Below are 26,509 nucleotides of genomic sequence, written 5' to 3'. Positions count from 1 at the left end.
TAAGAATGTGTCCAGTGCTGCAGAGTTGTTAGTTGGTAAATTCCATAAAGCTATTGTAAACATGTTCTGCATAACGTCAGCCTCTGCTGAGTCAAAGGAATTGTATCCAGTCTTTGAGTTGAAGTTTCCTCCACTTGAGAGACTAACACTCGGTGCTGCAGCTCCCCCCGCCCCTTTCTTTCTACCGGACGAATCTGCAATCTGGTCATTCAAGTATATTGAAGTCCAGTACCTTTAACAATGCTCTCAACAAACGTTGGGTTGCAGAGAATTAATTTTAAAAAGTTAAACTGTTGGACAATTCAGCTGCACAAGGCAAAGGAGAAACTGCTGCATTTTGAGTATTATCTTTGACAGGCCTTTCATTCACTTGAATTTAAATAGCATCAAATGGATGCCACTATGATAGTATTTATATGCCTTTTGTCTGTAAACTCAGCTTTATGCACATGATTTATTCCCTTCATAGGCAGCATTCAGATGCATTTATGACTATACTTTTTCTTTGAAGTAAACATGTTGGCCAGTAGCGGATTGAAAAAGAGCAAGGGAGAATTTTATGAATTTACACACCAAATCCTGTGCATTGTCTGCAGGGAATGCATTTAATCTCATGATTCTTTAACTGTTAAATGGTCAGAAAACCCATGACTACCTACTCCAGTTTCTTGTCAGGCAAAACTTTTGTCATGGGCATACTGGTTGATAAAATGACTGCTGTGCAGCTACCAATTTCAGAATGCCAAACCTTCCATCATTATTCGCCACTTGCATTGCCCTTGTTTTTCCCTTTTTAGTTGCAGCATGAAAAGGCTGAACTGGAGCAGACACTGGAGCAGGAACAGGAGTTTCAAGTGAACAAACTGATGAAGAAGATCAAAAAACTGGAGAATGACACACTTTCCAAGCAATTTACACTTGAGCAGGTTAGCATCTTTTCATCCGTTGTTAGTGTATGCTCGGTTTGTGGCTTTGGTTTCACATCCTTTTCTGGTTCCTGGGACTTTTTAAAAAACATGAAATCTGTCCTTTTAATAATTTACTGCGTGACCGTAAATGTGATGGCATGGCCATGGTAGATGCTTAGGATGAAATTTCCAAACATAACTCTCATTTCTTCCTGAGAACCGGTCAGTATTGAGCCCTCTGCTCCCACATCTGCTTCCCAGGAATGTGGCTAGAAAACCCTTTGTATCCAGGTTGCCTCACATTCCAATACCTTGAGTATTACCGCCCTGCTATAGAATCATATAACGCAAAAAGAGGTCCTTTGACGCATTGTACCCATCCGAGCTCTTTATAAGAGCTGTCCGATTAGTCCCACTCCCTTGCTCTTTACCCAGAGCTCTGCTGCAAATCTTGCTTGTACTCCTTTTCTAAGTTGGAAAGCTCGATGAAGACAGCAAATGATCTGACTTCTGGCTATGTAAATGCTTCTGAAATGCGAGCAGACGTTCCATTGGGCCTGCAGGAGTGCCGACTGAAGTACTTTCTTTGCTTGCTTGCCTGTTGCTTTTCTTCACTGAACTCCAATTGTGACGAGTTTTCTATAGGCCCCCAAAGAGTAACAGATGTGGAGGAACAGATTGCAATGCATATTTTGGATAGGTGCGGTAGTCACAGGGTAGTTGTCATGTGTGACTTTTAACTTTCCAAATATTGATTGGAGCCACTATAATTCAAATACTTTGGATGGGGCTGTTTTTATCCAGTGTGTGCAGGAGGGTTTCCTCACACAATATGTGGATAGACCGACAAGAGGCAGGGCCATATTGGATTTGGTACTGGGTAATGAACCGGGCCAAGTGTTAGATTTGGTTGTGGGAGAGCACTTTGGAGATAGTGACCACAATTTGGTGACTTTCACTATAGCAATGGAGAGGGATAGGAACATATGGCAGGGCAAGGTTTATAACTGGGGGAAGGGTAATTACAATGTGATTAGGCAAGAATTGGGGAGCATAAGATGGAAACAGGAACTGTCAGGGATAGGCACAATTGAGATGTGGAGCTTGTTCAAGGAGCAAATACTGCGTGTCCTTGATATGTATGTTCCTGTCGGGCAGGGAGGAAATGGCCGAGTGAGGGAACAATGGTTTACAAAAGAGGTTGAATGTCTTGTCAAGAGGAAGAAGGGGGCTTATGTGAGGATGAGAAAACAAGGTTCAGTAAGGGCACTTGAGAGATACAAGATAGCTAGGAAGGAGCTCAAGAAAGGGCTTAGGAGAGCTAGGAGGGGGCATGAGCAGTCTTTGGCGGGAAGGATCAAGGAAAACCCCAAGGTTTTTTACACTTATGTGAGGAATAAAAGAATGACCCAGGTGAATTTAGGGCCGGTCAAGGAGAGTAATGGGAACGTGTGCATGGAGTCTGAAGATATAGGAGAGGCCCTAAATGAATACTTTTCTTCAGTGTTCACAAAGGAGAGGGGCCATGTTGTTGAGGAGGATAGTGGGATACAGGCTGGTAGGCTGGAAGAGGTAGATATTCGAAAGGAAGATGTGTTAGAAATTTTGAGAAGCCTGAGGATAGATAAGTCCCCTGGGCCTGATGGGATATATCCTCGGATTCTTTGGGAGGTGAGGGATGAGATTGCAGAGCTTTTGGCTTTGATCTTTATGTCCTCACTTTCTACAGGAATAGTGCCAGAAGACTGGAGAGAGGCAAATGTTGTCCCCTTGTTCAAGAAAGGGAATAGGTACAACCCTGGGAATTATAGGCCGGTTAGTCTCACTTCGGTCATAGGTAAATTATTGGAAAGGGACCTGAGGGATAGGATTTATGCTCATTTGGAAAGATATAGCTTAATCCAGGATAGTCAGCAATAATTTGTGAGGGGTAAGTCTTGCCTCAGAAGTTGGATTGTATTCTTTGAGGAGGTAACTAAATATATAGATGAAGGTAGAGCAGTTGATGTTGTATACATGGATTTTAGTAAGGCGTATGATAAGGTGCCCCATGGTCGGCTCATGCAGAAAGTAAGGAGGCATGGCATAGAGGGAAATATGGCCAATTGGATAAGTAACTGGCTATCACATAGAAGACAGAGGGTGGTGGTAGATGGTAAATTTTCATCCTGGAGCCCAGTCATCAGCGGTGTACCACAGGGATCAGTGCTGGACACTCTGCTATTTGTGATTTTTATCAATGACTTGGATGAAGGAATTGAAGGTTAGGTTAGTAAATTTGCGTATGACACCAAGAGTAGTGGATAATGTGGAGGGCTGTTGTAGGCTGCAAAGAGACATTGATAGGATGCAGAGCCTGGCTGAAAAATGGCAGATGGAGTTTAACCCTGATGTGTGAGGTGATTCATTTTGTTCGGACAAATTTGAGTGCGGATTACAGGGTTAACATCAGGGTTCTGAAGAATGTGGAGGAGCAGAGAAATCTCGGAATTCATGTCCATAGATCTCTGAAAGTTGCTACCCAAGTGGATAGAGCCGTGAAGAAAGCCTATAGTGTGTTAGCATTTATTAACAGGGTGATTGAGTTTAAGAGCCGTGAGGTTATGCTGCAACTGTACAAGACCTTGGTTAGCCCACATTTTACTCAGAGTGGTTGGGGCGTAGAATGCACTCCCAGCTATGGTAGTGGAGTCGGACACTTTAGGAACTTTCAAGCAGTTATTGGATAGGCATATGGAGTGCACTAGAATGATTGGGAGTAGGTTGATTTCTCCTTAGTTTCAGACGAGTTCGGACCAACATCGTGGGCCTGTACTGTGCTGTACAGTTCTAGAGTGGTTGGGGCGTAGACCACACTCCCAGCTATGGTAGTGGAGTTGGACACTAGGAACTTTCAAGCGGTTATTGGATAGGCATCGTGGGCCAAAGGGCCTGTACCGTGCTATACAGTTCTATATTCTATGTTCCAATTCAAACACCCAACCCTATATCAGTACCAACAAATCCTACTTAAAAAAAGCTACTCTCGTATTCCTGCAGTAGAACACTGGGAATTCTTCTGCCGAAGAGGATGAACAAATAGCCTTGTTCCACCCTACATCTAGGAAGACAGAAATAGGAATGCTGTTTCCTGTTTTTTAAGAAAGTAATTTCTTGCTATCGTTAGAGACTATTCCTGCCCATGGCCAATCACAGACCTCTACTGACTACTTGCCAATGACAGCAAAAACCTTCCGAGTTGCCCAAGGAGGACTTAGGATCTAACAGAAACAGCCATTTGTATTTACTCCAGTGAAACATCCCATGGTACCGTACGAGAATATTATCAAAGAAAATTTGACACCAAACCACATATATGAGGGCATGTGACCATAATGCTTGGTCAAAGTAGTAGATGTTAAAGAGTGCCTTAAAGGAGGAAAGACTGGATGAGATGGAGAGGTTTAAGAAGGGAACTTTGCTTCGGCAGTTGAAAGCATGACTGTCAATGGTGGAACAATTAAAAACAGGATGCTCAGGGCAGCATGATGGCGTAGTGGGTTAGCCCTGCAGCCTCACGGCGCCGAGGTCCCAGGTTTGATCCTGGCTCTGGGTCACTGTCCATGTGGAGTTTGCACATTCGCTCCGTGTTTGCGTGGATTTCGCCCCTGCAATCCAAAGATGTGCAGGCTCGGTGGATTGGCCACGCTAAATTGCCCCTTAATTGGAAAAAATGAATTGGGTACACTAAATTTATATAAAAAAAACAGGATGCTCAAAAGATCAGAATTAGAGGAGCACAGATATCTCGGCAGGTTCTAGAGTGCATTTGAAGAGTTTGCAGGCTGATGTGTCAATGCTACGGAGACACACCTGAGGGGTGTGACTAGGCTGAGGAAGGGGAGGGTCGGGCAGGTATTTCATTTGGGGCTGGACACTCAAACTAGGGGGGTAGCGATCCTGATCATAGAATTTACAGTGCAGAAGGAGGCCATTCGGCCCATCGAGTCTGCACCTGCTCTTTTTTGAAAGATCACCCTACCCAAGCCCACACCCCCACACTACCCCATAACCCAGTAACCCCACCCAACACTAAGGGCAATTTTGGACACTCAGGGCAATTTAGCATGGCCAATCCACCTAACCACATCTTTGGACTGTGGGAGGAAACCAGAGCACCCGGAGGAAACCCAGGCACACACAGGGAGAACATGCAGACTCCGCACAGACAGTGACCCAAGCCGGGAATTGAACCTGGGACCCTGGAGCTGTGAAGCAATTGTGCTAACCACCATGCTACCGTGCTGCTCAATAAGCGGGTGGCATTCGAAGTAGGGAGCATAGTGGCGGATTCGGGGGTAGGTATGTTATGGTAAGCGGGTAGCTGGAGGGGATGCTAGTGGTATTAGTGAATATTTATGCACCAAACTGGGAAGACGTGGAGTTTGAGGAGGGTGCTGGGGAAGATCCCGGACCTGGACTCTCATCGGCTGATCATGGGGGAGAGAGCGGGGGTGGACTTTAATACGGTTATAGATCAGAGGCTGGATTGATCGACTTCGAGGGCAGGGAGGAGTTAAATGGGTTTATGGGAGGGGATAGATCTGTGGAGGTTCGGATGACCAAGGGCGAAGGAATTTTCTTTTTTCTCGCATGTACCCAAAGTGTACTCCCGGATTGATTTTTTTGTTTTGGATAGGGCCTTGCTGGCAGGGGTGGTGGATGCAGAGTATTCGCCAATTGTTGTGTTGGGCCATGCCCCCCACTGGGTGGATTTACGGATGAGCAAGGAGGGGGGGTCAGCACCCACAATGGAGATTAGATGTAGGACTGTTAGCAGATGAAGTGGTGTGCGGGCGCGTGAGGGAGGCCATCCAGAATTATTTGGAGATAAATGACACCGGGGAGATTTCAGCTGCAACAGTATGGGAGGCGCTGAAGGCAGTAGTTAGGGAGGAGCTGATTTCGATATGGGCTCATAGGGATAAGGTGGAGCGGGCAGAGGCGGATAGGCTGGTTAGGGAAATACTCCAGGTGGCTAGAAGATACTCTGAAGCCCCGGAGGTGGTAGTGTTGAAGGAGCGGCAGAAGCTGCAGATGGAGTTTGGGCTGATATCCACCGGGAAGGCGGTGGGGCAATTGGAAGGCAAGGGGGGTGGTATATGAGTATGGGGAGAAGGCCAGTAGGATGCTAGCACACCAGCTCAGGAAAAGTGAGGCGGCCAGGGAGATGAGAAGCGTGAGGTTAGAGGGGGCAACACGGTCTTGGACCCATCAGTGGGTGAATAGGTTCAAGGAATTTTACAGGATTTGGAAGAGGAGTTTGAATTGCCGGGTGGGAATGGGTTTCGCTATCTGCAGGTGAGGGACTTTGTGCAAAGGCAGGTTTCAAACTTTCCACTTCTACCACCACAGGGGATACAGGACAAGGTAGCTTCAAAAATGGGAGTGGGGGAAGGGAAGGTCTCGAAAATTTAAATAAAGCTCATGGAGTGGGAGGGAACCCGGGTAGAGGAGGTAAAGCGCAAGTGGGAAGATGAGCTAGCGGCAGGTCCTTGGGAGGATGCACTGAATGGAGTCAACACGTCCTCATCATGTGCCGGGCTCAGCATAATACAATTCAAGGTGGTTCACCGGGCGCACATGATGGTGACCCGGATGAGCAGGTTTTTTGGGGTACAGGACAGGTGTGTGAGGTGTGCAGGAGGGCCCGCAAATCATGCCCACATGATTTGGGAATGTCCGAAGCTTAGGGGATTCTGGCACGGATTTGTCGATGTCATGTCCATGGTGCTAAAAACAAGGGTGGCGCCGAGTCCAAAAGTGGCGATCTTTGGAGTGGCGAAAGAACCAGGAGGTGCGATAGGCTGCCGTTTTGGCTTTGCCTCCTCGGTTGCCCGGAGACGGATCCTATTAGCGTGGAGGGACTTGGAGCCCCCGAAATTGGAGGTGTGGGTTAGCGACATGGCAGGGTTTCTCAGGCTTGAGAAAATTAAGTTTGCCATGAGGATCAGTGTTGGGGATTGTCCGGAGGTGGCAGCCTTTATCGACTTCTTCGGGGACAATTAAACTGTTAGCAGACACAATAAGTGGGGGGGGGGGGGGTTAGGGAATAAGGGGGCAGGGGGTGTTAGTTTAGTTTAGTTCAATTTAGGCGGGATGAGTGAGAGGAGATGGAGGATCTTGGGGATTGTATAAGCTATGTTGGCTAGGGTGGTGTATTTGCATCTTTTGTTATAAAACATAAATGTAATAAAATGTTTGCTTTTAAAAAAAAAAGGGTGATAAGTAGAAATAAATAGAAATAAGTGAACTTAAACTTAGTGGACTTGCAGTCAGAAGCTCATCTCAAGGTCAGAAATGGAACCAAGGTTGTGAATAGTCTTGGTCAGCCACCAGAAAGGTGCCGAGAAGAGGGATCGAGTCAGTAACTAGGGAGCAGAGTTAGTGGTGGGAACCGATGACAGTGGCTTTTGATCTTCCCAATAGTCACTTGGGGAAATTTGTGCTCAGGCACATGGGATGTCAGACCAGTAGCCTCACAATTTCGAATTGACAGAGAGATCATGAGAGATGATGGTGAGGTTGAACTTGGTGTCATCAATGTATGTGTGGAACCTGATGCCACTTCAAACAACTAACTCTAAGCCACAACGTAATTCCAGATTAAATCACAACATCCACTGTATCTTAATTAACTAAAAGGTTTGAAATATAATAAGTTCCTTCTCACTATCTAGTAATGAACGAATATTTGAGACAGAGCTCATCTTGCCATTATTGAACTTGAACGTTTTGACTTATGATGTCAATCATAGCGGATAGGTGCAGTTGGATATCTTTAGCAAACATACAAAAATGCTGACTCAAGATTATGAATATAGGGATTAAGATTCATCTTGTCACAAAATGTCAGTATGACATTGGCTATCTGATATATGGCTTGTCTGACATTCAGTTCACTCGGTGGGCACAGTCCAGTTTGCTCTGCTGTTCAAGACAGCTGGTCAGCATAGTCATTCATGGGCAGTGATGAGATGAGGAACACAAAGGACCAAAGGCAAAGCTGAAGGTGACTAGACACAAATTGGAATAGAACAAAATATACTGAGTAATCTGAGATGGACAGAATATGGGCCAATGTATTGAAGAGAAAAGGACATGCAAGAAGATGAGTTGGTCAGTTGTGTTGAAAGCTCTGAACAAGTTAATGATGATGGCGAAAACAAGCAGTTTGTCCTTGCACATGGTTTTAATTTGGGGTGCCTGTATTACAAATCAAACGGGAAGGAGTATTAGCTGAATTCAAACTCCTTTGCTCCCAACTATCCTGCCAAAAACCTCCATCTGCTAAATCCTTGAAATCACACCTGACTGATGGAGCGCACATGTGATTTCGAATGACCCGTCTGATTTCCACGTGCAACGCAAATGTTTTGCAAAGTTGTGAGGCCTTAAGATCACTCCAGACATACACATTATTAAATCTGACAGGGGTGCAATTGTCATCCTTAACTAGCGTGACTATATCAACGTAATGCACTTCATTCTTAATGGTGTGCCCAAATCCCTATCCATTGGATTTGCTGCTCAATACAAGTGAACAGCCTTGCTCAAAAGTAAATTTTAAAAGGTTTGCTGGATTTGCGTAAGAGCAATATGCTGTTGTGTGATAATTATAGTGGAATCTGACCTCAATGGTCGCTGCATCTGGGTATACAAGGGCAGCCTAAGATGCACACAAGTGATGTCCCCTTAAGCTCTATCTTATCTATGACCAGTTTGGCACAACGTGAATTGACCACATATTTGAGCGAATTGTTACAATCTGTTTTGAGCAGGTTTTCCACATACATGGTGAAACATGAAATGAAAATCGCTTAATGTCACAAGTAGGCTTCAAATGAAGTTGTGAAAAGCCCCTAGTCACCACATTCCGGCGCCTGTTCAGGGAGGCTGGTATGGGAATTGAACTGTGCTGCTGGCCTGCCTTGGTCTGCTTTAAAAGCCAGCTATTTAGCCCTGTCCTAAACCAGCCCCCCCATCACTTTTGCGAAGACCCTACAAAACTTGCAATGCTGTACGTGTGTGCTCATGAAATGAAATGAAAATCGCTTTTTGTCACAAGGGTCAGCACTTTCTCCCTGTGTCTGCGTGGGTTTCCTCCCGGTGCTCCGATTTTCTCCCACAGTCCAAAGATGTGCAGATTAGGTGGATTGGCCATGCTAAATTGCACTTAGTGTCCAAAAAGGTCAGGTGGGATAGTGTGGAGGTGTGGGGCTTGAGCAGACTCAATGGGCCAAATGGCCTCATGCACTGTAAATTCTATGATGGTGAACAGGATGATGCCATCAAGACACAAAGATGTTCTGCCTATCACACAAATGAGTAATGTGGTATATGAATTTCAGTGCCAGTGATGCTAGGTATATAGGCCACGCATCCCAATGACTGCTGGATCAAATCAAACAGTATGTCAGTTCTGCTGTTCGCAGTAGGCAAAGTACAGACTGTACCCAGCCAGCCCATGCTTGCAAAACTCAAAACAGTGTCCAACATTAGATGTGATTTCACGATTGGACAACATTTGCTTAATATCCTCAGTGTGCTAAGAATTATACAGACAACCAATTTAAAGTTGTCAGTTGGGTGCACAGCATTTGCATAACTGGGAGTTGCATATATTAATACATGGTCCTATTCTTTGCAGACAGACCATGTACTTGCATTGTGCCTATTTCAGCTGAACAAAATAAGTGACAGGCATTTGCTGGTTCATTACTCAGGGCAATGCCTTGATCAATCAGAGTAGAGCTGCCTGTATTAAATTTAAAACAGTGCTTGGCAATTAATTGTCAGTCATCAACTGGTGCATTCTCCATGATGCCTCTCTTAACCCAGAGTCCACTTGTTATCAATCAGTGCACTCTTCTCTTAAGCTATAAATTTGCTATTTCCAATTACCTTTGTATTCTTGCGAATTTCTTTACTTCCCTTACTTGGTATTCTTGTGAATTGTCCTGATGAGTACACAACAAAAAAATGCTTTTTTTTTAGCAATACAGTGCAGAATGGCACACTGATGTTGGGCATAAGCACACAAAATGTCATTGAATTTGGCACAGGCAGTTTTGGGGTCATGGCAGGTTGAAACTGGTACGAGCTGACCAGATAACAGAATTTGATGAGGTATTAAATGGTGCTGATACACTTGAGGAACTTGAGGGGAATTGGGGAGGTTGGAAATGAGGTGGTATTTAAAGAAATTAGAAGGTAGAGTATAGAATTTTTGAGAAGGAATAATAGTTTTGAGGATGGGTGAAATGATGCCTTCGGAAGAAAGAAAAAAAATGGTAAGGAGCTGGTTGACAAGGGAATCAAGGAGAAGGTTGGTCTACGGGGGGAATGGAAGCCGATGAAAGTTGGAATGGGAAATCAACTGAAGTGCTGTAGCTAGAAGAGTAACCAGTGGTAGGCAGTGACTACCAACAGATAATTTAAATCAGTCAACTGTGAATTTTTAATTCAATTCAAATAAATTGCATTTATTTATGCAATATGTATACTTACGAGAATGAGCAGATAATAGTGGTGAATGAAAGATTAAGCAGAATTTTGTTTTGCAGTCTTTACCTTGTGAAGCAAATTGTAAACTTTGCACAATTAATTCTCAGTGGAAAAATGAGTTCAGCCATAGGACAGTTTATTAAAGTGATTATTTTTTTAAATTGAATTGCCTTCTCAGTCTGCAGTTGACTTGAGTTTAAATTCGAGAATTGTTCAATTAAATGTGTAAAAGTTCCAAAATTGTGTATTTTGTTAGGTCAGATGTCTAATCGTGTTCTTACCTCTTACTAGGTTCTATCATATTCCGTTTTTAAGTACACACCTTCCAGGGAAGAAAATCTTTTTCTGTACACAAAATAGTAGTTTTCTGGGTATAAGGTCTGAGTTACAAACAGGGCATTAATATTATAAATACTATCCATCAAAACTCTGCACTGCAGTAATACATCTCAGAAAATAGCCTGCTTTAATAAATGTGAACGCCTTCTTTGCAATGCATTGTTAATGTAAGATTTTATCTTTCTGATAATATGCACTCTACTAAGAGCCAAAGTATTTATTAAAATGCTTCATTTTTTTGGATAGCTGAGACATGAGAAAATTGACCTTGAAAATACCTTGGAACAAGAACAAGAAGCATTAGTAAATCGATTATGGAAACGGATGGACAAACTGGAAGCGGAAAAGCGGTAAGTTTCTTGACGCAAACTGTTAACTTTTGGACTGCATGAGCATTCCATTAAGTAATTAACATGCAGATGCTCATTAGGGGCTGGTTTAGCACAGTGGGCTAAGACAACTGGCTTGTAATGCAGAACAGGACCAGCAGCACGGGTTCAATTTCCGTTCCAGCCTCCTCGAACAGGCGCCGGAATGTGGCGACTAGGGGCTTTTCACAGTAACTTCATTGAAGCCTACTTGTGACAATAAGTTATTATTATTATTATTATTATTATTATTATAATAAACAACCTCCCCGCTCCATTTTATGTTCTTGCCTCCACAGAGTGAATTTTGTAAACCATTGCCCTCCATTTTGAGGGGCAAGGAATGAAGAAAGGTTGATTACCTTATGGGGTTGTCTTTCTTGCAATATTAAATGCAATTTAGCCTAATCCTTGCGAAGGGGTACTTGGGGAAAATGAAGGTCAAGTTAGTGCTGGTTATTTGCCAGAATTTTAAGTTAAAGCAAAACTATCAAATCAGTGTAGATTGTGGTAGTTTCTGCAGGGCTGACAGCACTCGAGCACTTTTCTGGGGGCACTGCTTGACTGGACATGACATTTTCACATACACCACATGGTGTCTCCAGTGCTTTATGAGCTAGGTGTGTGGAGAACATGATTCCTTGTGCCCATCCTGCAGGATAGGCAATTCTTCTTTGAATTTAACAATATTTTGTTGAGTGTTGCATTAATGGGTCTGATTATCAATTATAAGCATTTAACATATTACCACATTTTCTTGTCCATGAAAATGGAACTGTTACTGATTGGCCTTTTTTCTGTACAAGCCATTAATTAAGGTTTGGTTACTCTATTTTCAAATCAAAATCTACCTATTGTGGCTTATTTTCTAAGTATTTGTTTATTTAGTATTTTACAGGAGAAACTAGATCAGCCTGTGTCAGCACCTCCATCTCCCAGGGATATTTCCATGGAAATAGATTCACCAGAAAACATGATGCGACATATACGATTTTTGAAAAACGAGGTGGAGAGGCTAAAAAAGCAACTTCGAGCTGCCCAGTTACAGCGTAAGTTCTAGCATAAATTTGAAATGTCATGATGGTGGGAATAATTTTTCCAACTATCTGTTTCCATTGTTGTCAAGTGATTCTTAACAATGGTGTGCTTTAGTTTTAAAAAATTGTCTGACTGCTACAAAGGGAAGCACATTTTCAGGGACTAGCTAATGCGCAGGATTAGATAGTGCCCTTCGTGGACTGGATTCAAAATCATTTCACCTTAACAGGATTAAAGCCTTCAGCCAATTGCTCCGGTGTGACACGGACCTTTTAGCATAACTCTGTCATTAATTTAGCAGTCTCCCTCACAATGGTACAGGAGCAGAGTTCTTCATTTGGGGCTGTGACCAAATTGAAGGAACTTTTTACCCTAATGAGATACTATATTAGTGCTTGGATGGTAACCAAGCTGACTGAAACAGCACGTCCCATTCCTTTCTTTGAGTACATATTGAATCATCTTGAATTTGGTGCAAGTTTATCATGTCTCAAGTGTGAGCTGAATTAACAATGAATCAATCCTATTGATGAATTCTGAGCTATGAAGATCGAGTTAGATTATAGTAAATCTGGTAAATATATATATTTTTTAAAATAATTTTTATTGGAATTTTTTACAGAAAATATAACAACAAACAAGGAAAAGCAACAATAAAACACCATAATAACTGTAACACCCCCAAGACCGTATCAACGCATGTATCACACCCCCTCCACCCCACCAAACGCAGTAAACAACAAGAGAACTTAAAAATAAATTTAAATTAAATAAACAGTCAACGTCCCCCCCCCCCCCCCCCCCCCCCCCCGGGTTGCTGCTGCTGACCCAGTACCCTATCGTTGAGCCAGAAAGTCGAGGAAAGGTTGCCACCGCCTAAAGAACCCTTGTACCGATCATCTCAGGGCGAATTTGACCTTCTCTAGCTTAATAAAACCCGCCATGTCATTGATCCAGGTCTCCACGCTTGGGGGCCTCCACTGTAGCAAGTCCCAAGGGCTACTAGGGACGCAAAGGCCAGCACACCGGCCTCTTTCGCCTCCTGCACTCCCGGCTCCACCCCAACCCCAAAAATCGCGAGTCCCCAGCCTGGCTTGACCCTGGATCCTACCACCCTCAACACCGTCCTCGCCACCCCCTTCCAGAACTCCTCCAGTGCCGGGCATGCCCAGAACATATGGGCATGGTTCGCTGGACTCCCCGAACACCTGACACACCTGTCTTCGCCCCCAAAGAACTTACTCATCCTAGACCCGGACATGTGGGCCCGGTGCAGCACCTTGAATTGGATGAGGCTAAGCCGCGCACATGAGGAGGAAGAGTTAACCCTCTCCAGGGCATCAGCCCATGTCCCATCTTCAATCTGTTCCCCCAGTTCCCCCTCCCACTTAACTTTCAGCTCCTCTACTGATGCCTCCTCCACTTCCTGCATTACCTTGTAGATATCAGATATCTTCCCCTCCCCGACCCAGACCCCCGAAAGCACCCTGTAACTCACCCCCCTCGTGGGAAGCGAAGGGAATCCCTCCACCTGCCGCCTAGCAAACGCCTTTACCTGCAGATACCTGAACATGTTCCCGGGGGGGAGCCCAAATTTCTCCTCCAACTCCCCCAGGTTCGCAAACCTCCCATCAATGAACAGGTCCCCCAGCTGTCTGATGCCCGCTCTGTGCCAACCCTGGAACCCCCCATCAATGTTCCCCGGGACGAACCAATGGTTCCCCCTTAACGGAGCCTCCATCGAGCCTCCCACTCTTCTCCCCCCCCCCATGTCGCCTCCACTGCCCCCAAATCTTGAGGGTAGCCTCCACCACCGGACTCGTGGTATACCTCGTAGGAGGGAGCGGCCACGGCGCCGTTACCAGGGCCCCCAGGCTTGTATCTCCACAGGACGCCCTCTCCATCCGTTTCCATGCTGCCCCCTCCCCCTCCATCAGCCACTTGCGCACCATCGACACATTGGCCACCCAATAATACCCCGAGAGATTGGGTAACGCCAGCCCCCCACCATCTCTACCCCGCTCCAAGAAGACCCTCTTCACCCTCGGGGTCCCATGTGGCCAAACAAAGCTCATGATGCTGCTAGTCACCCTTCTAAAAAAGGCCCTAGGGGTAAAGATGGGCAAACACTGAAAAAGGATCAAGAACCTCGGGAGAACCGTCATTTTGACGGACTGCACTCTACCCTCCAGCGATAGCAGCACCATGTCCCACCTTTTGAATTCCTCCTCCATCTGCTCCACAAGCCTGGTAAAATTAAGCTTATGGAGAGTCCCCCAACTCCTGGCCACCTGCACCCCCAGGTATCTGAAACTCTTCACTGCCCTCTTAAACGGGAGCCTCCCAATTCCCCCCTCCTGATCACCCGGGTGTACTACAAATACCTCACTCTTGCCTAGATTTAACTTATAGCCCGAGAAGCTCCCAAACTCAGCCAACAGCTCCATTACCCCCGGCATTCCCCCCTCTGGGTCCGCCACATACAACAGCAGGCCGTCCGCATACAGCGATACCCTATATTCTTCCCCGCACCAGGCCCCTCCACCTCCCCGACTCCCTCAGCGCCAAAGATCTGGTAAATATATTGAATATGATACTGACAAAGATCTAGGGATCGGAGCCGGAATAGAAGTATCCGGTTGTGGAGCTCACACTATCCGAGGCAGGATGGCTGCTTTCTGTGCTCTTAAAAAGCTTTTTTATTATTTGCATTAACCAGTAATCTATTCATAAAAGATCACAAAACTTGATAGCGGATTCAATTGTAGTTTATGAGAACACCTGAGAATCTTGCCGCACTTCTCCTCTTTCAAAAGACTTTCTGCCTCACTAAAACAACACGAACGAGTGCTACATCAAACTTTTGTGCAACAGTAAAGTGGCATGTGCATTGCAGAAGCTCAAGTTCCTCTGCACAGTGTTTGGGTCTTTCACAGGGTACAAATTAAATAGATTCATAGAATTTACAGTGCAGAAGGAGGCCATTCGGCCCATCGAGTCTGCACCGGCTCTTGGAAAGAGCACCATACCCGAGGTCCACACCTCCACTCTATCCCCATAACCCAGTAACCCCATCCAACACTAAGGGCAATGTTGGACACTATGGGCAATTTAGCATGGCCAATCCACCTAACCTGCACATCTTTGGACTGGGAGGAAACCAGAGCACCCGGAGGAAACCCACGCGCGCACGGGGAGAATGTGTAGACTCCGCACAGACCATGACCCAAGCCGGGAATCGAACCTGGGACCCTGGAGCTGTGAAGCAATTGTGCTATCCACAATGCTACCGTGCTGCCCACTAATCTAGACAAATATTTTGTGGTGTCTCGGCCGGGGTGAGGGCAGGGGTGGGGAGGCTGCCATTCCGTAAGGCAGGGGCTCACTTTAGATAACTAGGCAGGTTGCTCAAGATTGGGGGGGGGGGGGGGGGGGGGGGGGGGCTCCGTAGGTACAAGATTTATAGTTTGGTGGTGAGGGTGAAAGCTGATCTGGCAAGTTGGGATGGTCTCCATCTGTCACTGGCGGGTTGGGTACTGGCGGTTGAAATGAATGTTCTCCTGCAATTCCTGTTTACTTTTCAATGCTTGACGATTTTCCTGCCAAAGGCATTTTTTTTAAGAGAGATTGAAGGGATGATTACTTCATTCATATGGAGAGGGAAGGTGGCCAGAATTAAAAAGGTGCACTACAGAGAGGGGGTTTGGGTCTTCCAAAACTGATGTGTTCTTGCTGGGTGGCGAATGTGGAGCAGGTATGGACCTGGGTCAGAGGGGTTGGCTCCCATTGGGTCAGAATGGAGAAGAGTTTGATAGGGGGCCGGGATTGAAGGCGCCAGCGACTGCGCCGCTCCCGACGGCACCGGGGAGATACTCAGGGAGTCCGGTAGTAATAGCTTTGTTGAGAATTTGGAGAAAGTTTCGATAGCACTTCGGGTTGGAGGCAGGGTCAAGGGAAATGCTGATTCGGGGGAACCATAGATTTGAGCCAGGGACGTGGGATGGAAATTTTCGGAGATGGGGGGAGAAAGGAATTAGGACACTGAAAGATTTGTTTCTTGGGGGTCGTTGTGCGAGATTGAAGGAGCTGGGAGCGAAGTATGGGCTGGAGCAGCTGGAAATACTTAGATACATGCAGGTTCGAGACTTTGCCAGAAAGGAGATACAGAGCTTCCCAGTAGAGCCGGCTTCCACATTGCTGGAGGAGGTGCAGACGACAGGAGGACTGGAGAAGGGGGTAGTATTGGCGGTTTACGGGGCTATTTTTTTTTTTTGGAGGGGGAGAAGGTGCCGAAGGGATCAAGGCAAAGTGGGCGGAAGAGTTGGTAGAAATTATGGAGGAAGGGTTCTGGTGTAAAGTGCTCCGGAGGGTGAAAACCTCCACCTCGCATGCGAGGTTGGGGCTGATACAGCTGAAGGTGGTGTATAGAGCACACCTTGCAAGGGTGAGCCGGTTCTGAGGGGGTAGAAGGTGTGTGTGAACATTGTCCGGGGGGGGGGGGGGGGGGGCGGGGGGCGGGTTCCCGCAAACCACGTTCATATGTCTTGGTCCTGTCCAAAGCTGTGGGATTACTGGAAGGAGGTGTTTCGGATAATCTCGAAAGTGGTGCATGTGAAACTGGACCTGGGTTCTCGCGAGGCCATATTCGGGGTGTCGGACCAGCTGGGGTTGGAAACGCGCGGATGAAGATGGTGTAGCCTTCGCCTTGTTGATTGCCCAAAGGCGGATCCTTTTGGGGGGAGATCAACCTCCCCACCCTGTGCTCTGGCATTGCGGGGGGACCTGCTGGATTTCCTGACGCTTGAAACGGTCAAATTTGAACTGAGGGGAAGGATGGAGGGGTTCTACAATTCATGGCGTTACTCATTATGCACTTTTGAGAATTGGATTACGTGGGAGGGGGACTGTAGGTGGTAATAGTTATTATGGGTGATTCCTGATCCCCTTTTGTCATTTGTTTATGTTGACATGCGGGCTGCTATTTGGGGGTTTGGTGGGAGGATGGGATCGTTGTTATTGATATGGGGATTGACATTACATTCGTCACTGATTATTGTTGGGTGTAAGTTTGGTAGAAAATGTGAAAAAGGAGAATAATTTTTTTTTTTTTAATTCCTCTGCACAGTTCTGCTTCAGTTAAAAGCATTGAAGTCTTTGAATGTTATATTTTCTTGTTAGATGCTTTTTTTGCAGTTTATTTTCATTACATTTGTGTTGACATTCTTGAATATTCTTCACCTAGTTTCTGTATTGTGTTCGAGGCCTCAAAATCTCTCACTTTCCTGCACACCTGCTTTCCACCCTAACAAATCCAAGAAATTTTGTGCCTGCGTATTTTGTTTTCGTCAGTTGCAAAATTATGCAACCCTTGGCTGATAGTTCACTTATTTTAAAATTTACAGACACAGAGAAGATGGCCCAGTATTTGGAGGAAGAGCGTCACATGAGGGAAGAGAATCTGAGGCTGCAGAGAAAACTACAAAGAGAAATGGAAAGGAGAGAAGCCCTTTGCAGACAGTTGTCAGAAAGCGAGTCTAGCTTAGAAATGGACGATGAACGGTTTGTGTGGTTGAAGTTGCTTTCCTTTTTACTAAAGTTGAACATGTAGTGGAACAAAAATTGGTCAATTTAAATGTTTTTTTGTATTACTAAACACAAGTTACAACACAAAATTAGATCATTTGATCAATCAGTCTATGTTGACGTTTATCTTCAATGCGATAGTTTTAGTTACATTTACCGACCCCGTTCCCAAATTCCTCCATAATTGAAAGTGACTTCTTTCCTGTCTGCAGCACTTCTACTGTGATGGTCAAATTAACCATAAGATTATAAAACGTAGAAGCAGAAGTAGGTCACTCAGTCCATCGACTCTCTTCCATTCAATGAAATCATGGCTGATCTGATATCATTCTCAACTCCACTTTCTCACTTATCCCCATTACCCCTAATTGCCTGACTGATTAAAAATATGTCCATCTCTGCTTTGAACGTACTTAATGACCAAGCCTCTACTGCTCTCTGCAGTAATGAATTCCACAGATTCACTACCCTCAGAGAAGAAATTCCCCCTCATCTCTGTCTAAAATGGGTATGCCGTACTCTGAGATTATGCCCTCTGGTCCTCTATTCTTCCATAAGAGGAAACATCCTTTCAGCATTTAACCTGTCAAGTCCCTTGAGAATCCTATGTTCCAATATGGCCCCCTCTCATTCTTCTAAACTCCAATTAATACAGGCCAAATGTACTCCACCTTCTCTGGGCTGTCTTCGATGCCAGTATATCTTTCCTTAGAAAAGGGGACCAAAACTGTTCACAGTATTCCAGATATGGTCTAACTAGTGCCTTGTATTGTTTTATCAGGGCGTCCCTATTTTATACTCTATTTCCTTTGAAATAAAGGCCAACATACTATAGTTAAGAAAGCCCACCAATGACTACTTTCTCAGAAGACTAAGGAAATTTGGCATGTCACCTACGACTCTCACCAACTTCTACAGATGCATCATAGAAAGCATTCTTTCTGGTTGTATCACAGCTTGGTATGGATCCTGCTCTGCCCAAGACCACAGGAATTTACAAAAGGTTGTGAATGTAGCCCAGTCCATCACTCAAACCAGCCTCCCATCCATTGACTCGGTCTACAATTCTCGCTGCCTCGAAAAGGCAGCCAGCATAGTTAAGGACCCCCCCGCACCCCAGGCATACTCTCTTCCACCTTCTTCCGTCAGGAAAAGATACCGAAGTTTGAGGTCACGTACCAATCGACTCAAGAACAGCTTCTTCCCTACTGCCATCAGACTTTTGAATGGGCCGACCTCGTATTAAGTTGATCTTTTCTCTACACCTTGCTATAATTGTAATATATTCTGCAGTCGTTCCTTTGTTCCCTATGTACGGTATGCAATGTTTGTACAGCATGCAAGAAACAATACTTTTTACTGTATACTAATACATGTGACAATAATGAATCAAATCAAAATATTCCATTTTCCTTTCCTCCTTTAATGGCTGAGCTTACATGCGGGCTTTTTGCAATTTATGCACGGTAGCATTGTGGATAGCACAATCGCTTCACAGCTCCAGGGTCCCAGTGTTAATAGTTAAATTCTTCACCCGGTAGTCTGGCTCAATAAAATGAGAGATGGATTTGTAGGTATAGTATCATTTAATAATAACCAACTTGCAAGGCTGGCTTACTCGTAGGACCTCAGAACACACACACAGCCGTCTTCTGGAAGCCCAGAGCAAGAGAGACCAAGGACAAAAGGGTCTCTGCAGATATATTCAAAATCACATTAAGATTCACATATAAGCTTCCCATTGGTCATTCTATACACCTCCTGACCTGGCCATATATCCTGATTGGCTCACTTTGCGTTTCTCAATCCTGGGCCCCTTGTTACCCAGCATCCTTTTCACCATTCTCTCCACGAGGCTACCCTCCCCCTTTCTAGCCAGGCTTTGCTAAATTCCTTTGTCCTTTGTCTGTGAGCTCACTACCATCGGACCGGCCCTATTATCTATACTATTTTAACTAATAATCCTATTTTATATCACATTCATTTGTTCAATTCCTCACCAGGTTCGATTCCGGCTTGGGTCACTGTCTGTGCGGAGTCTGCACATCCTTCCCGTGTGTGCGTGGGTTTCCTCCGGGTGCTCCGGTTTCCTCCCACAGTCCAAAGATGTGCAGGTTAGGTGGATTGGCCATGATAAATTGCCCTTAGTGTCCAAAATTGCCCTTAGTGTTGGGTGAGGTTACTGGGTTATGGGGATAGGGTGGAGGCGTTAACCTTGGGTGAGGTGCTCTTTCCAGGAGCCGGTGCAGACTCGATGGGCCGAATGGCCTCCTTCTGCACTGTAAATTCTATGAAATAATTCTATGCACAAGGAACCACAAATCCCTCTGTGCTGCAGATTCCTGCAGTCTTTCTCCATTTAAATAACATTCAGCTCCTTTATTCTAGCTACCAAAGTGCATAACTTCACATTTTCCAACATTATATTCCTTCAGCGACGTTTTTTCCCATTTACCTAACCTGTCTATATCCCTCTATAGACTCTTTGCCTCAACCTCACCACTTGCCTTCCCACCTATTTTTGTGCCTTCCACAAACTGGCAACAGTGCATTCACTTCCCTTATCCGAGTCATTAATATATATTTTGAATAAGTGTGGCCCCCGAACAGGTCCCTCTGGCACTCCACTAGTTACAGGTTGCCATCCTGAAAATGCCCCCCCCCACGCCCCGTATTCTAACTCTGACTTCTATCAGTTAGCCAGTCCTCTTTCCATGTTAATATGCTGTTCCCAACATCATGGGCTCTTACTAAGTAGCCTTTTGTGTAGTATCTTATCAAATGTTTTTTGGAAATCCAAGTGTCTTGCATCTACTGGTTCCCCTTCATCTATCCTGCTTGTTACCACCACATAGAATTCTAATAAATTTATCAGGCACGACTTCCCCTTCATGAAACCATGCTGACTCTGCTTGATTATATTATGCATTTCTAAATGCTATGCTATTGTACTTTATAATGGACTCTAACATTTTTCCAATGACAGAAGTTAAGCTAACTGGCCTATAGTTACTTGCTTTTTGTGTCTCCTTTTTTGAATAAAGGTGTTACAATGACAGTTTTCCAACCCTCTGGGACATTTCCAGAATTTAAGGATTCTTGGAAGATTACTACCAGTGCAACCACTATCTCTGTAGCTGCTTCCTTTAATATTCTGGAATACAACCCGTCAGATCCAGGGGACGTGTCGACCTTTAGCCTCATTAGTTTTCCTGGAACTTTTTCTAAGCGATTGTTGTTGTATTTATCTCCTCCTTCTCCTTCCCCCCCCCCCCCCCCCGGATTATTTATTTTTGGAATGTTAATCATGTTCTTCACCATGAAGACTGTTGCAAAGTATATGTTGAACTCCTCTCCCATTTCCTGATTCTTCGTCATTATCCTCAATCTTCTTCTCGAAGGGTCTATGTTCACTTTGGCCCCTCTCCTCCTTTTTATATATTTAGAGAAGCGTTTGCTGACAGTTACATTACTTGCTAATCCTCTCTTACAATTAATCTCACATTTTATGTTTTTTCTTTCAGTTTAATACTAACCTTCACTTCCTTGTTAACCATAATTGATATATCCCTTCCTAGAATCCTTTTCCCTCACTGGGATATATTTTTGTTGTAAGTAATTAACTATTTTCAGAAATGTCTGCCATTGCTGATCGACCGTCTTTCCTGCTAAACTCCTTTCCCGTCCACTCCTTCCATCTCTGCTGTCATTCCTTCATAATTACCCTTATTTAGGTGTAACATTGTTGTTGCTGACCCAAGTTTCTTGCACTCAAATTGAATGCTAAATTCTACCATGTAATGATCACTGCTTCCTCGGGAATCTGATACTCTGTTTACCAAACCTGTCTCATTGCACATTACCAAATCCAAAAGAGCCTGATAACTGGTTGGGTCCACAGCATATTGTTCTAGGAAACTGTCCCAGAAACACACTCTGAATTCTTCTTCATGGCTACCTCTGCCAAAATGAGTTACCCAATCAATGTGAAGGTTAAAATCACCCATGATTGAAGTACTGCCATTTTCACATACCTTTATTATCTCCTGATTTATTCTACATCCTCCAGTATATCTACTGTTTGGGGGCCTCTAGACTACTCCCACCAGTGTCACCTTCCCCTTATTTCTTACCTCCACCCAAATGGATTCTAAATCTATCGACCCAAGATCATTTTTTCTGATTGTACATACTCAATCGTACTAACAAAGTTACCGCACCACCGTTTCTTTCCTGCCTATCCTTACGAAAAGTCTCATTCCCCTGAATATTTAGTTCCAAGTTTTGATTTCCCTGTAACCAAGTCTCTGTAATATAATAATCTTTATTATTGTCACAAGTAGGTTTACATTAATACGGCAATGAAGTTACTGTGAAAAGCCCCTAGTCGCCATATTCCGGCGCCTGTTCGGGTACAGAGGGAGAATTCAGAATGTCCAAATTACCTAACAGCACATCTTTCAGGACTTGTGGGGGGAAACCGGAGCACCCGGAGGAAACCCACGCAGACACTTGACAGTGACCCAAACCAGGAATCGAACCTGGGACCCTGGCGCTGTGACGCAACAGTGCTAATGACTATGCTACCCAGCCGCCCGTGGCTCTATGATCATACCCATTAACCTCAATTTGTGCTGTTATTTCATTTATTTTAGCAAGAAGTCTTACAACATCAGGTTAAAGTCCAACATGTTTGTTTCAAACATTAGCTTTCGGAGCACTGCTCCTGCCTCAGGTGAATGCTGAGGAAGGAGCAGTGCTCTGAAAGCTATTGTTTGAAACAAACATGTTGGACTTTAACCTGGTGTTGTAAGACTTCTTACTGTGCTCACCCCAGTCCAACGCCGGCATTTCCACTTCATTTATTTTGTGTCAGATGCTACGTGTATTTAAGTAAAAGACCATTAATTTTGCCTTGTAACCATTATTTCCTTTTTAAAATCCTATTCATTGTTTTTTTATTTAAGTATACTCTGTCTCTTCTTGTCATACTCTGGGTATAGTTGACTACATAGCGGCCTTGTAATGCTATACTATCCTAACCTTTTGCTTTGGAAGCCTACATATCCTATCTACCGAAACCACCCACCCCCTTCCCCCAATTTAGTTTTAAGTGCTCTCTGTTTCCCTAATTATGCAGTTTGCAAGAATACTAGTCCCAGCACGGTTCAGGTGTAGCCCTCCCAACGTGGCAGTTCCCACTTTCCCCAGTACTGATGCCAGTGCCGCAAGAACCAAAACCCACTTCTCCCACACCAGTCTTTGAGCCACATATTCATCTTTTATTTTTTGTACCCTATGCCAATTTGTACATGGATCAGGTAATAATTCAGAGATTATAAACTTGGAGGTTCTGTGATTTAATTTAGTGACTAGCTCCTCAAACTCTATGCAGAACCTCTTTCCTTATTCTACCTATGTCGTTGGTACCTACAGGAACCATGACAACAGCCTCCTCCCCCTCCAACTGCAAGTTCCTCTGCAGCCTGGAGCAGATGCCCTGAACCCTGGTACCGGGCAGGCAACACCGCCGTCTGGACTCTCGATCCTGGCTACAGAGAAGAGTACCTATTCCTCTCTCTATACTATCCCCGACTACAGCTACATTTCTCTTTTCTCCCCCCACTTGAATGGCTCCCTGTACCACGGTGCTGTGATCAGTTTGCTCATCCTCGCTACAGAACCCACTCTTGTCCACACGGTGAGTAAGAATCTTGAACCTGTTGGACAAGGGCAGGGCCTGAGGCTCCTGCAGTGCTACCTCTTGGATCTCTCTACCTGCCTCACCTTATAGTCACGCCTTCCTGTCCCTGATCACTGACCAAATTCAAGGTAGTTAATCTAAGGGATGTGACTATAAAACACAGTTCAGGTAACACTCCCCTTCCCTGATGTGTCGCAATGTGTGGCATGGCAGCACAGTGGTTAGCACTGTTGCTTCACAACGCCAGGATCCCATGTTCGATTCCCAGCTTGCGTCACTGTCTGTGAGGAGTCTGCACGTTCTCCTCATGTCTGCGTGGGTTTCCTCCCACAAGTCCCGAAAGACATGCTTTTTAGGTGAATTGGACATTCTGGATTATCCCTCTGTGTACCCGAGCAGGATCCGGAGTGTGGTGACTAGGGGATTTTTACAGTAACTTCATTGCAGTGTTAATGTCAGCATACGTGTGACAATAATAAAGATTATTATAATGTCTGAAGCTCAGACATCAGGTCATTAACTCTGAACCAAAGTTATTTGAGCAACCAATATTTGCCACAGCTGTGGTTGTTTTGAACTACAGTGGGGTCCACCATCTTTCACATATTGCAGCTGCAACACATCACCTGGCCCTCCATCCCTATTTTATTTAATAAATATTCAATTTGTTTTAATTTTGCCACTGGTCTTTAGTTTTCACACTAACATAGAACGTAGAACAGTACAGCACAGAATAGCATAGAACATTACAGCGCAGTGCAGACCCTTCGGCCCTCGATGTTGCGCTGACCTATGAAACCAATCTAAAGCCCATCCACACTATTTCATTATCATCCATATCTTTATCCAATGAACATTTAAATGCCCTTAATGTTGGCAAGTCCACTACTGTTGCAGGCTGGGCATTCCACGCCCCTGCTACTCTCTGAGTAAAGAACCTTTCTCGGACATCTGTCCTATATCAATCTCCCCTAAAACAGGCCCTTCGGCCCTGTCCGAGCATTGTCCGAAACCAAGATCAAGCTATCCCACTCCCTGTCATTTTGGTGTGCTCCATGTGCCTATCCAAATAACCGCTTGAAAATTCCTAAAGTGTCCGACTCCACTATCACAGCAGGCAGTCCATTCCACACTCTAACCTGAAAGTTATGCCCCCTTGTAACAGCTACATCCACCCGAGGAAATAGTCTCTGAACGTCCACTCTATCTCTCCCCCTCAACATCTTATAAACCTCTATTAAGTCGCCTCTCATCCTCCTCTGCTCCAAAGAGAAAAACCCTAGCTCCCTCAACCTTTCCTCATAAGACCTTTTTATTTTATTTAATAAATATTCAATTTGTTTTAATTTTGATTAAACATTTGCGTCACTGTCTGTGAGGAGTCTGCACGTTCTCCTCATGTCTGCGTGGATTTCCTCCAGGTGCTCCGGTTTCCTCCCACAACGGGATTTACAACCTATCGAAAAGACAGAGAGGTGGGTAGAGGGGGCGGGGTTGCCTTGTTAATTAGAAATGAAATTAAATCAATAGCACTAAATAGGGTCAGACGATGTGGAGTCTGTGTGGGTAGAGTTGAGGAACCACAAAGGCAAAAAAACCATAATGGGAGTTATGTACAGGCCTCCTGACAGTGGTCAGGACCAGGGGCACAAAATGCACCACGAAATAGAAAGGGCATGTCAGAAAGGCAAGGTCACAGTGATCATGGGGGACTTCAATATGCAGGTGGACTGGGTAAATAATGTTGCCAGTGGACCCAAAGAAAGGGAATTCATTGAATGTTTACAGGATGGCTTTTTGGAACAGCTTGTGATGGAGCCCACGAGGGAACAGGCTATTCTGGACTTAGTGTTATGTAATGAGCAAGAATTGATAAAAGATCTTAAAGTAAGGGAACACTTAGGAAGCAGTGATCATAATATGGTAGAATTCAGTCTGCAATTTGAAAGAAGGAAGGTAGAATCAGATGTAAAGGTTTTACAGTTAAATAAAGGTAATTACAGGCGCATGAGGGAGGAACTGACGAAAATCGACTGGAAGCAGAGCCTAGTGGGAAAGACAGTAGAACAGCAATGGCAGGAGTTTCTGGGAGTAATTGAGGACACAGTGCAGAGGTTCATCCCAAAGAAAAGAAAGGTTATCAGAGGGAGGATTAGGCAGCCATGGCTGACAAAGGAAGTTAGGGAATGCATCAAGGCAAAAGAGAGAGCCTATAATGTGGCAAAGAGTAGTGGGAAGTCAGAAGATTGGGAAGGCTACAAAAACAAACAGAGGATAACAAAGAGAGAAATAAGGAAGGAGAGGATCAAATATGAAGGTAGGCTAGCCAGTAACATTAGGAATAATAGTAAAAGTTTCTTTAAATACATTAAAAACAAACGGGAGGCAAAAGTAGACATTGGGCCGCTCCAAAATGACGCTGGTAATCTAGTGATGGGAGACAAGGAAATAGCTGAGGAACTTAATAAGTACTTTGCGTCAGTCTTCACAGTAGAAGACATGAGTAATATCCCAACAATTCAGGAAAGTCAGGGGGCAGAGTTGAATATGGTTGCCATCACAAAGGAGAAAGTGCTAGAGAAACTAAAAGGTCTGAAAATTGATAAATCTCCGGGCCCAGATGGGCTACATCCTAGAGTTCTAAAGGAGATAGCTGAAGAAATAGTGGAGGCGTTAGTTATGATCTTTCAAAAGTCACTGGAATCAAGGAAAGTCCCAGAGGATTGGAAAATCGCTGTTGTAACCCCCCTGTTCAAGAAGGGAACAAGAAAAAAGATGGAAAATTATAGGCCAATTAGCCTAACCTCGGTTGTTGGCAAAATTCTAGAATCCATCGTTAAGGATGAGATTTCTAAATTCTTGGAAGTGCAGGGTCGGATTAGGACAAGTCAGCATGGATTTAGTAAGGGGAGGTCGTGCCTGACAAACCTGTTAGAGTTCTTTGAAGAGATAACAAATAGGTTAGACCAAGGAGAGCCAATGGATGTTATCTATCTTGACTTCCAAAAGGCCTTTGACAAGGT

The 26,509-nt window shown here is 44.7% G+C and overlaps 1 protein-coding gene across 1 annotated transcript in view; it reads left to right on the top strand.

The window, feature by feature from the left end:
• The window catches only part of ccdc6b (coiled-coil domain containing 6b), a 95,568-nt gene that overhangs the window by 53,495 nt on the left and 15,564 nt on the right, over positions 1-26,509 (top strand). Inside the window, exons 3-6 of the mRNA XM_038774105.1 lie at positions 798-926; positions 11,040-11,143; positions 12,050-12,210; positions 17,602-17,758. Coding sequence (XP_038630033.1) covers positions 798-926; positions 11,040-11,143; positions 12,050-12,210; positions 17,602-17,758 — 551 coding nt within the window. The remainder of the gene's footprint in view (positions 1-797; positions 927-11,039; positions 11,144-12,049; positions 12,211-17,601; positions 17,759-26,509) is intronic.

Source organism: Scyliorhinus canicula, chromosome 16, assembly GCF_902713615.1.
Source record: "Scyliorhinus canicula chromosome 16, sScyCan1.1, whole genome shotgun sequence".
Lineage (NCBI taxonomy): Eukaryota > Metazoa > Chordata > Chondrichthyes > Carcharhiniformes > Scyliorhinidae > Scyliorhinus > Scyliorhinus canicula.
This window is presented reverse-complemented; position numbering and strand designations above follow the sequence as displayed.